General features: G+C 37.9%; 1 protein-coding gene across 6 annotated transcripts in view; it reads left to right on the top strand.

Annotated features, from left to right (window-relative positions):
• The window catches only part of BTBD9 (BTB domain containing 9), a 551044-nt gene that overhangs the window by 61990 nt on the left and 470486 nt on the right, over positions 1-18568 (top strand). For all 6 annotated transcript variants that reach the window (XM_060189736.1, XM_060189737.1, XM_060189740.1 and 3 more), the window contains exons 4-6: positions 1354-1618; positions 9255-9474; positions 12661-12780. In XM_060189736.1, the coding sequence (XP_060045719.1) occupies positions 1354-1618; positions 9255-9474; positions 12661-12780 (605 nt within the window). The remainder of the gene's footprint in view (positions 1-1353; positions 1619-9254; positions 9475-12660; positions 12781-18568) is intronic.

The following is an 18568-nucleotide window of genomic DNA, read 5'->3' as shown; positions in this document are numbered from 1 at the left end:
ATAGACACCTGCAGACCTGCTTCACTGCCTGTGAAACGACACCCCTGCAGGTGGGGAGCTGGGGGCTTGAACCGGGACTCTTACGCCAGGTCTTTGCGCTTCACACCACATGCGCTTAACCTGCTGTGCTACCGCCCGACTTCCTCAGTTTTCTTTTAAGGTTCTTCTTCTGGTAAGTTTTACCTGCCCAAGAGACTACTCTGGGTGGTTGTTTTTCTTGTGCTGACAGTTAGTCTCCACTGTGGCTTTTCAGACTATATTTTGTTTTTTTCTGAGAGAGAGGGCAACTAATAATTTTATACTATGAGAGACATTTTATGAAGGAGATTTTATACCCACTGAATGTCTTTAGATCACTGCCATCTTTGCTGGTTCAAGCCTCATTATTATGTGATGAGTAAATATTAATGTTTACTTATATGCTTTTACATATTTATTATGCTATATTATAGAGTAAAGCTATTTTGGTCAAATCATGGCATTTAGTGTTCCTTCTGTGAAATGAGTATTTTGAATGAGAAAAACCTATTTGTTTTAAAAGCCACAGATATTGATTTGAGTTTAAATTATCTTTTATTATCCTATTTAATTTTTAGAGGTAAGGGTCTTTGAGAGATTGTACCAAAGTTGCTAGAGGTCAGTCTGGGAATGTGAGACCTAAAATGTGGTAGTGCAAAGGTTTTCATCTGTAAAAGCTGGCAGCTGTATCTTAGTGATTTATAAATATAAACTCTCTTAAATAATCTATCTATGATAGTTTTTTATGTTGTCATTTTTTCTTCTTGTTTTGTCACAGATGGTTGCAGATTTATTGCCTAGACAAGTTGTTTGATGTTGTAAGATTCCTAGGCAGAAACTAAAGATATGACATCCTTTTTGGAAAGACAAACAAACAATTTCCACAGCCATGATGAGCAAGAGAGTAGAGGGAATAATAATGATAATAATGATAATAAAGAAAAAGTTAAGGGGAGCTAGGTGGTAGCACACCGGTTTAGTGCACATAGTGTGAAGCACAAGGACCTGCTCAACAACTCCAGTTTGAGTACCAGGCTCTCTACCTGCAGGGGAAAAGCTTCATAAGTGGTGAAGCAGGTCTGAAGGTGTTTCTCTTTCTCCCTCTCTATCTCTCCCTCCTCTCTCACTTAATTTATTTCTGTTCTATCTAATAGAAATGAAAAATGGCCACCAGGAACAGTGGATTTGTAGTGCAGGCACCAAACCCCAGTGATAACCCTGGAGGCAAAAAAAAAAAAATTAGATACAAGTGATTCTTCTGTAAAGTTTCACTGGTTGATCATGCACATGGCTGAACTCCTTAATAATTGAACTTTTTCTTTTTTGTCCCTTCAGACAGCACTTTTAAGCATCGTATTGAGAGATTCATTTGCAGCTCCTGAAAAAGACATTTTCCTTGCCTTGTTAAACTGGTGTAAGCACAATTCAAAGGAAAATCATGCTGAAATCATGCAAGCTGTGCGTTTACCTCTGATGAGCCTCACAGAACTTTTGAATGTTGTGAGACCTTCAGGACTGTTATCTCCTGATGCCATTCTGGATGCTATTAAAGTTCGATCAGAGAGCCGAGATATGGACCTCAATTATAGGGGCATGCTCAGTAAGTATTTCTTTATCTTGATCTCACTAAGAATTTTGTTTGCATCTCATTATTTGCTCAGTTTCAAAGTTCCAGCTACAAGATCATAGTGTGGTTACACATATTATGTGTGGGCTGTGAACATAAAGCTTTTGTTTCTGTGGAATGCCTTTTCCTGTAATTTTTCTATCATTTTTTTCTGTCAATCTTTTTTGACTTCTGCAGACTCCTGAAGTACATATTTCTTGTCATTTTTGGACAAGTTTCACTATAGTGGCAGAAAAATACTGTTCTGTACAGCTTTATCTTGTGCTAAAATCTTTCCTTCCCTCCTAAAACCAGCAATGGGTGCATCCTATATATGTATGTATGTGTGTATATATTATTTTAGGTACTGTAGACACAGAGATTTATTTTCTATAAGCTGACTACTTAGTTTAATAATATAAACAACTGAATATTTAAAATGTACTCTGTACGTTCTGTTTTATTCAGGGTTCTTAGATCATATGGGAACTTCAATTTACATGTATACAGATTTCATCAATGATGTCAGAAGAGCTAGGGACAGCCTAGAACCTGCTCTTCTGTGAATGTCAAGAATATGAATCAGATACATTTAACTTAAAAACAATGCTGAGAAATCACTGGAAAATTTTCCAGAGAGAAGTTCACAAAAAAGGCCATGCAAAGGCAAGGGAAGGCCAAGGTAGCTGAGACAGACTTTTTATTCCTAGGACTACAATAGAGGTAGAGGTGATATGCCTTGCTTATTATATTTCCACTCATAGTTCAAGAGGCCCATAAAGTATTTGACATTTCGATAATTTTTTTAAATCTTTATTTATTACTGGATAGGACAGAGAGAAATTGAGAGGGGAGGGAGGGAGAAAGATAGACACCTGAAGACCTGCTTCACTACTTGTGAAGCTCTCCCTCCCCCCCTCCCGGCAGGTGGGGAGCAGGGCCTTGAACCCAGGTCCTTGTGCTTAGTACTATGTATGCCTAACCTGGTGTGCCACCACCTGGCCCCGTACATGGCATTTTTAACATGTGAATAAAGTTATTTAATTTCATGGACCTGGAAGAACACGACTGCCATCAGTACCACAAGCATTGGTAAAAGTGGATAAATATGCCAGTGGACAAGCCTTTGTATTTACCAGTAGCACCTGGCAAAGAAATGATGGTAGGTATTCACAGATAAAAGGTATTCATACAGAGAGAAATAACACAGAGATCATTGGCACCGTCACCTTATGAATGATATAATGAAGGTTGGTGTTTTAGATTCTGTTTGCGCAAACCTGCTCCTTTATGGTTTTCATACACCAGTGAGAACTCATCAATGTTATAACTGCAGTGATTTTGGTGTGCAAGACTCTTAAGGGCTCCTCAGTCCTGGCATTGGGGAAAAAAGCAGTCTGACTCAAGGGATCCCTCAGAGAAGCAACAATAACCAGCTCAGACAGAAGTCCTAGAAGGAGCTGGACAGCTATAGCCTACAGCACTGTGAAGGTCTTCATTATCATGAGGAACCACACTTTAACCTTCTGGAAAGTCACTCTGTCCCTAGAGCACCTAGTCTGTTAACACAATCACTGCCTTATAGTTAGCTAGCTAGCACAGAGGCCAGAACAGCTGTGTTGAGTTCATGGATTTTGGCAGTTGCTCCTCAAAATGACATTAACCAACAACTGATAAATGGCCCCCACTACCTTGGTGGATACTTTGGTATTATGACACTTTTTCCTCTGTTTCTGTCTGTCTCTATCTCAGGAAGCCAGCACAAATCGGTAAAGTACATTGATGACAAAAGACAAAATAATTGAATGCCTGAGTGAGTCCGTGTTTTGCTTTTATTTGTTTATTTTGTGGACCAGGGTCCTTGTACATGTGCAGTTTCACCATTTTTGATCCACTTTTTCATTCAGATAGCACATTAGAGCTTTCTTCAATGCTTCCCTGTGGTATATGGACCCTACTCTAAGCTATCTCTTTGACCCTATTTCTTGCTTTTAAAAAAGCTAAAGTTTAAAATTTGTTTCACATATTATATAAAGTCAGTAATAACAAGGAGCCTTCAATACTGTTGAAACTTTAGCTTCTATTACTATTACTCTTGTAGCTTCCCAGCTATAGCTTCTGGTTTCTTAATCTCTAGTGAGTATTCTTCAGTGGAGGTTTTTATTGCTTAATATGTTATTGCTTGTCTCCATTAGATAGTCATGTGCTGGAAATCTGAGTGAGCACAGTGACCAGCACATGGAAAGCTTTTTTCTTGCCTTTAAATAGAGTGATAATACCTTTCAGCTCTTACATATTTTCTTTTTGTGGTCTATATGTTAGTTGCCTATCCCAAGTGAAATCAGTGCTTCACCTAGAACCATGGTACTGATGTGACTTTTGAGATCAGTACCCTTTGATAGTTTCTCCTGCTTGGGTTATTTCCCATTTCTGTCCTGTCATATGTTTAAGAACCAGTACTGTCAAATGTGGAAAGGAGACCTACGTAGAGTGGAGAAAATGGAAAAAGTTAAGACAGGAATTGCCGCAAAAGTCATTTGTAGTGTCACACTATTTAGTAGGCCTGGTTTATCCATTCTCTAGGGAACTTGGTTTGGGTATAAGTGTTAACGTAAGGGAACAGAAACAAAGAATAGGTCTGAATTCATATTCTTCACCACAGGTAAACAATAATCTGGGCCTAGAGAGTTCAATAGAGGATGATTAAGGAAATAAAGCAATAAAAGAAAAACACAAGACAATTAACCCAGCATTACTCAGATTTTGGCACTGTTGCTAGGGCCAGCTGCTGCTCCTTTTCTTCCTAGTTTTTCTCTCAAATAATCGACTTATTTCTACTTACCTCTGGAACTTTAAAGGTTAAATTTCTTTTGAAAGCTTTATCTGTAAAAAAAAAAAAAGGTCTTTATGTATGTCATACGAGAGGGAAGAAAGTGAGAGAGAACACAGTAAAGGGCACCACTGGCATATAAGATGCTGAGAGCTGAACCCAGATTTGATACATCAAAATGCTACCAAGCCACCTCCCTGGTTACTCAAAACTTAATTTATCAGCCCCCCTCTTTTGTTTCCAGAGCACTACTCAGGTCTGTTTTAGTTTTTTGTTTGTTTGTTTTGCCTCAAGGGTTATAGCTGGGGCTCAGTGCCTACACTATGAATCCACTGCTCCTGGAGGCCATCTTTCCCTCCATTATTGTTGTTGTTGTATAGGGAAGAGAGAAATCAAGAGAGGAGGAGAAGACAGAGAGGGGGAGAGAAAGATAGACACCTGTAGACCTTCTTCACTGCTTATGAAGTGACCCCCCCCCTGCAGTTGGGGAGGTGGGGCCTCGAGCTTGGATCCTTATGCCTGTCCTTGACTCCACACCATGTGCACTTAACCCATTGTACTACTGTGGGCCCTCTCAGGTCTGTTTTATGGTGTTGCTCAGGATTCAGCCTAGGAACTCAGAGTTTTAGGATTGAAAGTTATTTGCATTACCATTATGCTATCACCCCAACCTTTCAAGTCTTATTTCATAATGCTTGAAAAATGCCTTGAATGTTGTAAAGAAAATATCTAATATTTTGTCTCTAACATCCTGCATTTCCTCCCTTCCTTCCTTCCTTCCTTCCTTCCTTCCTTCCTTCCTTCCTTCCTTCCTTCCTTCCTCCATTCCTCCATTCCCTCCCTCTTCATTCTTTGCAATGGTGGGGCCTTGCACTATATGATTTCACCACTATGATCAGGTTTTTCACTCAGAAATGAGAGAGGCGGTAGTGCAGCGGGTTAAGTGCACATGGTGCTGAGTGTAAGGACCCGGATAAGGATCCTTGTTTGAGCCCCTGGGTCCCTACCTGCAAGGGGGTTTGCTTCACAAATAGTGAAGCAGGTTTGCAGGTGGCTATCTCTAGGTGTCTTCCCCTACTCTCTCAATTTCTCTCTGTCCTATCCAATAACAATTAACAACAAGAAGGACAACAAGGGCAATAAAAATGGGGAAAATGGCTTGTAGGAGCAGTGGATTCATAGTGTAGGCACCAAACCCCAGCGATAACCCTGGAGGCAAAAAAGAAAGAAAGAAAGAAAGAAAGAAAGAAAGAAAGAAAGAAAGAAAGAAAGAAAGAAAGAAAGGAAGAGGAGGTGGTATCACAGCAATGGAACTTCCTTAATTGTCATAGCACCTCCCATGTGGTTCCAGACCTCCAACCTGGGCCAAGCACAAGGCGAGGCATGCTCTCTTTGTAGTGAGCTATCTCTTGACCCCTATTATTTCCTGAAGTTCTTTTCTCTGATAATAGACAGGTCTTAGACAGCAAGAATATTTAGTTTGAATTAATTTATCATGACTTAAATTTCTCATGGCCACACTTCATCTTAAATTGACCAACTAGCCATAAATTTATTAAATACTTTGGATATATTTTTATCCTGCATGGTTCTCCCAACTGTAGCTACTATGAGAGAATTTCAACTTGTGTAGGTGCTTCCCATGTGGAAATGAAAGATATTCTTAGGGAATCTATATGAGGAACAGTTAGAAAAGTTTTCAAGTGGTCTTGAAATAAACTTCAAAAGGAGACTTAGACTTGTGGTAGAAATTTCATTTCCACTTTAGGCTTTTAGTTATAACCACTTGACACTCTCATGCTTGGTGCATGACTCCTGGCTTGATAAATTTTAGAGTCAAAGAAGCTTCTCTTCAGTAGCATCCTTTTCTAAATTTGAAAGCTTGAGTTCCTACTTGTTTAGTTTAGTCTTCACTGGTGGTGTCAGAGCTGAAGGAAATGGTCCCAGTGGTCAGCAGCAACAGACTTTGGAACTGTACATCAACAAGGTAACGGATGTTTATTTTGCCTAGTAGCTACCTACCTTTGATTTCTGAAAAGCATTGATATGAAGCTTTGATTACTTGCTTATTAAGTGTCAGAAGGGCAGGGCCGATCTGTCAAATTCATGAAAGTATTTCCAGTTCTACAGATGATACTTGTTACAGAATGAATCCTCAGAATATGCAGTGTAACTGAATGCTTTATATTTATACAGTGGCTTATATGGTTTGCAGTATAATCTTTACAGTGGTACTGTGAGATGGGCTGGACAACATCCTCTTATTTTTAGCTGAGAAACAGATTCAGAGAGATGAAGGAGCATCACTCGGGTAGCAAGTGGCAAAGCCTGATTCTTAAACATAGTCATTTTTTTTTTACTTTAAATTTTACACTCACATCCCCCCATAACCTTAGAGGGAAGAGTTAAGAGAGAGGAGGAAAGTATAGTTTTCCCAGCAGCTACACTTCATGCTTGAGATGGCAGAGCACTGTGTAAAAGCTGGGACTGTGGGGACAGATTGCCTAAATTTGAATCTCAGCTCTGCTACTTGCTGGCTGAGTGACCTTGGGTAATGAATCCATCTAAACCTTTTTCTGTTCTCACTTCTCTACCTATGAAATGGGCTGAATAATAAATAGTGTAATGAGTAAATTAAAGGAATTAATAAGGCTTGCTAAATAAATATAAAAGATACTTGTGAATACCTTGAACTAAGAGAACTTTTTGTTATTATTTTTGTATTTGTAGCATTTAAGGTTTTGCTGGTAAGAAGTTGGATGAGCATATTAGGTTTTGTTTTGCTTCTGAGTTGCTTTAATCTTTTCTGGTTTAACTTAAACCATCCTAGCCCCCATTTTCAACCACATTCGTTGTTACCTTCTGGAGCCACTCTACCTGTCTTCATAAAAACCTTTTGAGGCATATTTTCTAGGAAGTCTGCAATGACAAATTACCCTTTCCTTATTAGTCTAATTATAGCTCTTAATTTTCTATATTCAAATCACATAGTCAACACATATATTTGCTATGAGAATTAAGACTTTGTAGTATGTAAACTTGCTTAGTTTTTTTTAATACTGTGTGCTTTTACAATACATGTTTCATAAAAATAATTGTGATATTTTTCTAGAGCTCTCTGGGCTTTACAAACAGTGTCTTTATTTAAATTCTAAAACCAGAGCCACTTTGGGCATAAATATTGCTCTCTTGAGAGGTTCAAATTTAGAGAAAGTAATTTCAGCAAGTTGATATATTTGATTAAAGGTAGAACTATGATTTAAACTCTGACTTTGAAGCTCAAGATCTCAATATCTGCTCTATGCTGCCTTTTGTTTCTCCTTTTAGAGTGTCAGTTTTAGAATGTTAGCAACTGAGGATAATGGGTTCCAGATCTAAGAAGCAAAATACACATAGGGAACTTCAGAGTCAACACAACAATCAGTACTCAATAAATTTAATTTTGTAGAGTGGAAACATTTAATTATAACTATAATATTAATTTGATAGCTTTTGACTTAATGAAATTTTCTAGTGAGAAAAAATATAGCTTTTTAAAAAAATTTTTTTGCTTTGTTGATTTATTGATTTAGCATGTTCATGTATGTTTAACAGTTTTGCTATGTTGAAGTCTTTTTTTCTGTTGTTTTATCAGATGAATGATCTATCTGAACTATGAATCCACTACATCCAGTGGCCTTTTTTTTCTCCATTTTTTTCTTTGTGTTTTTATTTGACAGGACAGAGAGAAATTAAGATGAGGGGGTGAGGTGAGGGGGATATAGACACCTGTAGACCTCCTTCACTGCTCATGAAGTGTCCCCCTGCAGGTGGGGAGTGGGGACTTGAACTTCGATCCTTGTATATGGTGATATGTGTACTTAACTGGGTGCACCACCACCTGGCTCCCAAACATTGTGCACAGTAGAGACGACAGGTATTGGCCATCTTTTTTTTTCCTCCTCCAGGGTTATTTCTGGGCTCGGTGCCTGCACCATGAATCCACCGCTCCTGGAGGCCATTTTTTTACCCCCCTTTTGTTGCCCTTGTTGTAGCTTCGTAGTGGTTATTATTATTGCCCTTGTTGACGCAATTCGTTGTTGGATAGGACAGAGAGAAATGGAGAGAGGAGGGGAAGACAGAGAAGGGGAGAGAAAGATAGACACCTGCAGACCTGCTTCACCGCCTGTGAAGCGACTCCCCTGCAGGTGGGGAGCCGGGGGCTCGAACCGGGATCCTTACACCGGTTCCTGCGCTTTGCGCCACATGCGCTTAACCCACTGCGCCACCGCCCGACCCCCTTGGCCATCTTATTATTAATATTTTGGTGGAACTGAGGCCTTGTGAAAGCAGTACTATATTGCTCTGTACCACTTTTTTCCATTCAGATAGCTGGATAGCACATTGCACCTCTCATGTGGTTTCAGTTTGAACCTGTGGTGCATGCATGGTAATGCAGACACCCCACCTGGTGTACTATTTCTACTTGGGTACAGGTCATCTTAAATGCCATTTCCCCCCCATTCGATATTGAAGTACTAGTAGCATGAATTCAGCAGAACTGATTTATTTGTACACGTGTATGCTTTTTTTTTTTTTTTTAAACATTAGTCCACTTTGTGGCTGTGTTGGTACAAATAAATAAATTTAAACTTGGGTAGTATCTTAATTCTCCTAGACATTCTGTCTACATAGACTTTTCTGTGCCATTTTAAAATCAAATGCACATATTAGAATCAAATAGAACTTTCTCTTTTATTTCCAGTATGGAATAGTGGAATAGCTAGCAATTAACCTTGCTTTTTCTGCTATTCACTTTAGTACCAGAAGAAAACATTGCAACTATGAAGTACGGAGCCCAGGTTGTAAAAGGAGAATTGAAGTCTGCCTTATTAGATGGTGATACTCAAAATTATGATTTGGATCATGGATTTTCTCGACACCCAATTGATGATGACTGCCGTTCTGGCATCGAGATTAAGCTAGGGCAGCCATCCATTATCAACCATATACGAATCCTCCTGTGGGACCGGGATAGCAGGTAAATATTGGCATAAGTTGGAGAGAAACTTGGCACATTTGATTGAGATAACTTAGCTTTATGATCATCTACTTTGGTTTAACAGATCTGATTATTTCTTTGTAATCATTTGTGCTATTTCTATTGATGTTTAATTTGGGGGAAAGATTTACAGAGTATTAACTGTGGGAAGTATAGAAAAGCACAAAAAAGGAAATAAAAAATTCCCAATAATATTAAATTTTATTAATCTCAGTATTGTAACCATTTTTTGCTATACATAGTCAATGATACACAAAAAATAGAAATCTACACACAGCTTTACAAAAAAAGATAAAGTTGAATTCATTTTTTTTTGTTGCTGTAGTAATTATTGTTGCTGTTATTGATGTTGTTGTTGGATAGGACAGAGAGAAATGGAGAGAGGAGGGGAAGACAGAGAGGGGGAGAGAAAGATAGACACCTGCAGATCTGCTTCACTGCCTGTAAAGTGACTCCCCTGTAGGTGGGGAGCCAGGGGCTCAAACCAGGATCCTTGTGCTTAGCGCTGCCTGTGCTTAATCTGCTGCGCTACCGCCGGACTCCCTCGTTGAATTCATTTTTAAAATAATACATTGTAAGTGAACATTCTAAGCTTTTAAAAACATTCCTCCAAATTGTTACCTTTTTATTGGTTGTTTGGTATTGTATGAGTTACCATTATTTAGCTCATATTATACTTTGATATTAAATTTTTAAATGCATTTTATCCTGCTGATGAAACATTGTAGTGTACAGACGAACACTGTTCTAAAAACAGAAGAAAAAAAGGAAAAAAAAAAAGAGTCTCAGTGGGGGAGCCCATCTTGGTTTGCATAGTTCAGGATTCTCCCTTCCTTTTAGCCACTCTGATACATTCACCCACCATGGCTGTTAGGGTTCAGCCAGGATGCTAGATATACCATAGTGATATTACTATCTATGAACTGAGTTTACAGTCTCTTTTATTGTTGCTTATCAGTAACCTAAAGGCCACATACCCAGAAAATGATAACAGAGCTTCACACATGCCTCTCTGGGCCTGAACATGAAAGATTTAATAGTAAATGTGATGATAACCTGGCAAATCTTGGGGCTTAGTATATTCACTTGTTAGTATCACTGGCCTCCACTCCATCCTTTTAGGCCATTTGCGCTAGGAATGCTGGAAATCTTATGAAATGGGAGTCAGTATTTCCTATGCTTATGGTTATTCAAAGCCCTCAGGTTATCTCTAACTATTATTGTTGCTTTTATTGTGCTTATTATTTTGTGGAGCCAGGGCCCAAGGTGTACCTGGTTTCTCTGCTTCTTGGCTTGCTGATTTCTGAGAAAGCGAGAGAGAGAGACAGACAGAGAGAGAGAGACATAGAGACATATACATACAACATCACTGGAGTTTTCCCTGTGGTGTTGGGACTTAAATCTGGGTTGCACATTTGGCTAGTTACACTCATTGGTGATCTGTTTCTCTAGCCCTTCTACCTGTCTTTTTTTCCAATTAAAATATACCTGTTGATAAATGTCTTGTTGAGTGTTATATGGTTCTTAGTTATCAAATGAAGTGACAATTTCCAAGATTCTCTAATAATAACAATATAATAGTAATGCTCATATAGCACTTTCATTGCTTTTATGTGTTAGGCACTGTTCTAAAAACTTTGTATATATTCACTCAATTAATTATAAAATTACTATAAGAATTTGAAAGGTTATTTTGTTTGAAAGGGAAAGTAGTTATCATTATTTCCATGATGTTAAATATTTCTAGGCCACTTTATTTTAGTGTGTGTGTTACATTCACAAGGGACTTTACCCTGTAACAGTAATTTTCTCATAGAAGTTATCATTTTAAGACGAAAAATTCTGAATCTTAAGCTAAAAAGATTCTGACATGTGTTGTAAAGTTATACCCTGCATTACAGATAACCCAGAGAAGTTCAATAAAAGGTTATAACCAGTTTGAAACTGAGCAATAAAATGAATGGGAGTGAAGGGACAGCAGAAAATGAGGGGATGGCACAAAATAAGCTGACCTTTTCTGGTCACAACTATTGGTTGCCGGTTGACATTTATGGTCACCTAAATCTTCCAAGATTGTTCCTGTTGATATTACAGTATAAGTAATAACTGCATCTCAAATTTAAATTTGGCTTATGATAGGGGAATATAGATTTACTCTGTATGGGACCAGCATGTAATAGTCCAGGATAGCTGGCTAGGAGGATGATAGGCTGTTTCCATTATTATCAGATTATTAGCTGGCAAATGTTAAGTTGCACACACAAAGGAAATGGGTATTATCTTTTCACCCATGTCTCTCTCTTTTTTTTTTTGCCAGCTGAATGTATGCTTGGGATAGTAGGAGACTGGAAGCGAGTAGGAGATAAGCAGGCCTTTCTGGGGAACCATTCTGAGTTCACTTTACTCCTAAGAGAGTAGGACTGAATACCTAGGCCGTGGAAGAAAGGAGAAGGCATACCTCTTGCCATTACCTCTCTTCTGTCCTCTCTGTCATGGCTTTGTCATTCTACTAGTGGGGCTTGAGCAAGGCATTCTGACCCTGTTTGAAAAGGGACAAATGGCTTATGTGCCTGATATGTATTATTCAAACACAGAAGATGAGTATGGCATGGTGGATTTTGTTCTCTCAGAACTATGGTCTATGCATTTCTCTCTCATTTCTTTTTTCCTACTGGGACCTTTATCCCTTCCCTGTGGAGTTCCACTGCTTCTTGTGGACTCTCACTCCTTTTTTAATTTCAGGTAGAGACAGAGAAAGAGAGACAAAAAGAGAAAAGTGAGCAACACCATAGCACTGCTCCACCATTCATGAAGCTTTCCCTGGTGCAGTCTTCCTACTTGGTACCAGGGATTTGAACCCAGGTCCTTCTATGTGGCAAAATTTGCACTTTACCTGAGATCTATCTCCTTACCCCAGTGCTGGTATTTGTTTCTGAGGAGCATGTACTACTCTAGAAGACAGACATGTTAAATAATATAATATAACTATAAAATATAAATAGATATTTTTATTAATTGTGGGACCTGTACAGTTTTTATTCTGAAAATTTGGTTGTTAGGCAGGAAATATAATTAATAATTTTTTGTACTTTAAAAATTATTATAGTCCTGTATTGCCTTTTTGTATGAGATTTTTATTTTATTTATCTATTTATTTATCCATAGGTCTTATTCATACTTCATTGAGGTGTCCATGGACGAACTTGATTGGATCAGAGTGATTGATCATTCACAGTATCTGTGTCGTTCTTGGCAAAAGCTATATTTTCCAGCCCGTGTCTGCAGGTCAGCTTTTTTAGCTAATAGATGCTTTTGATGTTTAATTAAGAAGATTTGACCTTCAATAAGCAGGTTATATTTTTCTCTCATGAAAAGAAACATTTTTTCTGAGAATCAGCTACTAAACTTATCTCAATTAAAACCAGGAAAAATGGAAAAAATCAAATAACTTAGTACTTAGAGTATGCTGTGAAATAGTTTTCCCAAAGGATTTTGTACCATATTTGTATCATAGATACATAAACAAGAAGGGACAGATGCTGAGAAATAGAGTTTTTAAAAAAAATTTCATGCTGTACATTGAAAGCAGAGTTAGTGTTATGGGTTGTTTTTTTTTCTATGACAACCATAGGAGGTATTTCTAGAGACTTTCATGTCAGTTCTCAGGACCAAGAAGAGATTTTTGGGTGGCAGCATACATGTTCAGAAATAGCAATGCTCTTTTTGTAGATTAGCGGATATCAGTGGAGTTTGACAGAGCAGTTTATTTCTGTGACTGGGTTTTGACAAAGGAAAGTGTGCTGGTGGGACTCACAGCTCATACCTTAAGCCTAAGCTCTTTACTACTAAGCTATATGTGTCCCCATGCAAAGTTGCTTTTCAAAAGTACTGACAAGTTACTGTTTCAGTATTTCATATTCTTCCTCTAGTTGGAGTCATCTTTTAAACTTTCTGAAATTCTAAATCTTAGAGGAATAATGAATAAAGGAGTTGGGAAAGATATTTAAAGGCCCCTGAAATTCTGTCATATATTTCTGATGTAATTTTCATTTTGGAAATTGCCCTAAAATATTCTTTAACTTAAAGTCAAAAGATCAAAGGCAGAAAGTGATTGGTTTGTATAGTCAGGTGTGACCAGAAGGGAAGGGAAGGCATGTGGTGGGTGTAAACCTGGGGTGATGTGGAACCAGTTCTTTGCTCTATACCCTCCTGTCTGTTTGTGTGATCTGAACTGACCTCCCATTGTGACTGAACACACGGAGATGTCCCATAGCACTTAGGCTCATTGTCAGAAGTCACCTTGGTACTTACTAAACTCATGATCTATTAACATCAGACCAAATTCTTAACCAACACCATAGGAACACCAAAAAACCTTTTAACCCCCTGTACAGTAAATAATGCTGCCTACATATTTTTGTTATGAGTATGACTGGACACAATATTGTTACGAAGGGATCCTCTTGTGTGAAAATGAAGAAAATCAATTTCATTTCCCCGAAGAAGGACTAAAATGTCTTATGTATGGCAGTTGCTCTTTTATCAGAGGAGTTTTGAATGGATTAAAATGAGAGGGACAAGAAATTGAGTGAGGATTCTGTATTTCAGAGCTGCCTAGGGATACTTGAGAATGACAGACGGGCCCCAGTGTGGAGGAAGAGATTGAGTCTGCATCGACTCAGGTTATTATGGCTGTGTTGGATTAAAAAATAAGTGGCATAACATCCAAAGTGTCTTAATGGGGAACAGAGGACTGTGTGTTTGTATTTAATTTGGAACAATAGGAACATGACTCCCAGAACAAATCATTGTGAATATAATTCCAGCCTTGACAGAGTCTCTGTGTTTTACTCACTTGAAATCTCCTACTGTACAGAGGGAGACATATACCCTCAGTCATGATCTCTGCCTTTCAGAAAAGATATTTCTCTTTATTTATTAATGGACACTGTGTATTCCAGTTTCCTTATTTTGTCTCCTGTGCAACCTTGCCTTTGTTGTTGTCGCTTTTATGCGTTGTATAGCTTGGCTATATTCAGGATGGTAGTATTTTCCTTGGTATAGCTCGCTCCCAACTATGGCTAAGAAAAATTGTGCTATTAGAGATAATGATAACATGTAAAGGGTAACATCTTGATATTCATGTTAAATTAAGAAAAATAATCTTTATAACCATGCTAACTTGTATTAATTACTGTATTCCTCTGTGAACTCTGCCTTTTGTGTTAAATTAGAATTTTGGTGGCATTTTAAAATGAATCTAAGAATAAGTTCCTATTGATTATCCAAAGATGATTTATACTTGGTGTTTCTTATCTTCACAATCATTTATTGACCAACTTAACAATGCTCTAAATAGACTTCCTCCAGGAACATTATCAGGGTTATATAAATTCTTTATTTTCATAGCACATAAGTATTCAATTTGCGTTAGTTAATTTGTATGTCACCTTTCTCCTTCGGTGTCCTTTGCATGTTTGTCTTGTTTCTGATACTAAAATTACAAGTACTTAGAGGCAAGGAGTATGGATTCTACTTTTTTAATATTCCTGCATGGTACTCAGTCTGTGACCTTGTATGCGGTAGTCTATAAATGTTAACACAGGTTTCATATTGCCAAGAACCTACATATGTAATGAAAAGAGGCTGATTCAACATTAACATCTGTGTATATATAATATATGCACATATATATTATTTATTAGTACTTTTTATCCATGATTTTATTAAAATACACATCAGTGAAGAAAACTCCTTAAAGCAGTAAATGGTTCTGTACTATTTGCAAGGGGTACTTTTTTTTTTAATTTAATAATGATTTAATAATGGTTTATAAAACTGTAAGATTACAGATGTATAGTTCCACATTGTACTCACCTCTTTTTTTTTCTTAAGGTAACTAAATTTTAAGTTTAATCCAGGAGAATGAGTGTTGTGTGTTGATGAAAGATTACATCAAATCTATTCACAAGAGAGACTATATGAGTTGAGAATATGAGATTACGCAGTCCACTCTTTGAATCTAAGCTGAGCTGTGTATAAATCAGCATTGTGTAGTCAGAGAACCATGGACTGAAGAATTAGACAGAGCTCTTGTCTTACTCTGTTTTCATCTAACGCTTGTGCTATGACATTGCTAAAGCTGTATCTCTTTTAGACTTCATTCTCTATCAGTCATAAACATACACAGAAATAACAACACCCTTCCTGGTGTTTGCTATTAGGCATTAGGTGACACAGCTTATGTATAAATATTGAGTTTTGTGCCTGCCTCAAAATAAAGGCTCAGTAAATAGTTGCTTTTGAGGGGTGGGGAGTGCGGGGGAGGTTGCAGGGGAGGCCTTTTCACCATTCCGGGCCAACTTTTTTCATTCAGATAAAGAGATATGGAGAGATAGAAAGCAAGAGACATCATAGCACAGAAATGAGAAGTTGACACTCCCTGTGGTATACCAGCAGAGTTTAAACCTGGATTAAGTGCATGCCCTACATATTGAGCTATCTTTCCAGCTCAATAGTAACAGTAGTTGTTGCTCTTCCTCCTCCTCCTCTGCATCTTCCTCCTCTTCTTCTACTACTACTACTACTACTTTGTAACTGAAGACTCACATATGCTCTTTCACTGCTGCAGTCTACTTGTTTCATTCAAATAGGGAGACAGAAAGAGATGCTATGCTGCTGAAGCTCCCTGTATTGCCATAGCACTTTCCATGTGGTGCCAGTGCTAGAACTTAGACTACAATGAGGGCACCTTACCTAGTGAGTTATTCCTCTGACCCTATTTATTATTTTTAAATTGTTTTCCTCATTTAAAAATTATTTTAAAGCTTATTTCAGTTATTATTATTTTTTTAATCTAAATTCTGAGTCTCAACTGGTGCCTGATTTTCAAAGAAAGTGAACTATCCCTGCCATCCTTTTAAGCTATGGTGGCTTTCATGGTGAGGAAATGAATTCTTACTTCAGGAGTCTAATTTTTCAACACACTTCTATATTGCCAGTCCATACATGGCAGAAAATATACTGTTTATCTGAATAGCCTGCCCATGTTTGTGTGTCTAGTACTTTTGATATATTTTGGCTTTGGTAAAGCAATTTTATTGTGGTAAATAACATAAAATTTGCCATTCATATGCTTTGTGAATAGTAACTCAGCAGCATTTCACCTTTTCAAGATGGTGGGTATTTTACTATAGCAATAAGGATAGTGTCAGGATTCAAAGCCACAATGATCTTTCCACTGAGAATGGTGAGTAGCAGGAAACAATCTGTTCTACTTTCTAACTCCATTTTAGGAATGCCTAATAAAATAAATAGGGTTTGGGAGTTGGGCATTAGCACAGGTGGCGCAAAGCACAAGGACCAATGTAAGAATCCCGGTTTGAGCCCCTGGCTCCCCACCTGCAGGGGAGTCACTTCACAAGCAGTGAAGCAGGTCTGCAGGTGTCTATCTTTGTCTCCCCTTCTCTGTCTTCCCCTCCTCTCTCCATTTCTCTCTGTCCTATCTAACAACAACGACATCAATAACTACAACAATAAAACAAGGGCAACAAAAGGAAATAAACAAATATTAAAAAAATATTAAAAAGCTAAAAAAAATAATAAGTAGGGTTTATTCCATGTAACTAAAAACTTAGATTAATAATGCTGTCTCTCTCCTCCAACCTCCAAACTGGAGATAAAGAAAAGTACAATCTTTTTCAGTACAATCTTTTGTCATACACTCAGAACCATGCTGTATTCCGTCAGCATTCTCTTTTGCAAGTAAGTCTATTAATTCTCTAGCCTTTAAATAGTCTTTCTAGCTACTCTGTAAGCTCTTTTAAAACTCCTTCCACAGCTTTTGTATATGGGGGTGCCTAGGACTGAACAAAAATCCCACAAAAAGGGATATGGAAAATATAGAGTATCCTAGAGGTATTTAAAACAGAAAAGTATGTTTATCAACTCAGTGATGGCAGTTTGACAGTTGTATAATATTGCTGAAATGTGAGGAGAGTTGAAAACAGGTGAAAATACAGATTCAGAACCTGTATGGGATTGGTAGCGAGCATTATGAAAGTGATGTTAATATAAAACTTGGGGCCTCAGGGAGAGGGGGAATATTCCTACAAGAAAATTCCTTAAGGACAGACCATTTAGAGAGGAAAGAAATAGCATAAATGTTTACTATAAGGCTGGTCAAAGAGCTCTGACTTCTTTAGAATCAGGAGGAGCATGGTTTACTGAAGACAAGGTCTACTAGAATGGTGAGAGGGTAATCATTTGGCAGTTCTGAATATGGCATAGGAAGGTTGAATTCAGTTAATACAGAACAGGAATTGTTTCTTGCCTTTTGTTTTTAATTATCAAAATGGAAATGTCTTTTATGTTGTTTTCATCAAATACTGATAAATCTCTCTAAAAAGGCTATACCCAATTTCTGTGAATGGCCCGCCCATTAGAATTGCCCCTTTCTGAATCTTTACCCACACAAACATTATCATTTTGCCAAAGTGGTTCTTGATTTGTAAAAAAAAAAAAAAAAGTCTGATTTTAATTTGGATTTCTTTTTATCATATTATACAGAGTATCATTTAATACTTTTATTTATTTATTTTTTTTTCCTCCAGGGTTATTGCTGGGCTCGGTGCCTGCACCATGAATCCACCGCTCCTGGAAGCCATTTTTTCCCCCTTTTTGTTGCCCTAGTTGTTGCAGCCTCGTTGCGGTTATTATTGCCATTGTTGACGTTGCTTTGTTGTTGGATAGGACAGAGAGAAATGGGGAGAGGAGGGGAAGACAGAGAGAGAGGGGAGAGAAAGATAGACACCTGCAGACCTGCTTCGTGAAGCGACTCCCCTGCAGGTGGGGAGCCGGGGGCTCGAACCGGGGGCTCGAACCGGGATCCTTACGCCGGTCCCTGCGCTTTGCGCCACTTGCGCTTAACCCACTGCGCCACCGCCCGACTCCCTTATTTATCATTTTTAAAAAGCTTTTTTTTTCTTCTGCATGTTTCCTCTTGAATGATTAACTTTTTGGCTTGTGAGAATTATATATTGGTATATTGATATATACACATTGGCATACATAT

The sequence above is a fragment of the Erinaceus europaeus genome, chromosome 4 (genome assembly GCF_950295315.1).
Source record: "Erinaceus europaeus chromosome 4, mEriEur2.1, whole genome shotgun sequence".
Lineage (NCBI taxonomy): Eukaryota > Metazoa > Chordata > Mammalia > Eulipotyphla > Erinaceidae > Erinaceus > Erinaceus europaeus.
The sequence above is the reverse complement of the archived record's forward strand: the minus strand, read 5'-3'. Positions and strand labels throughout refer to the sequence as shown.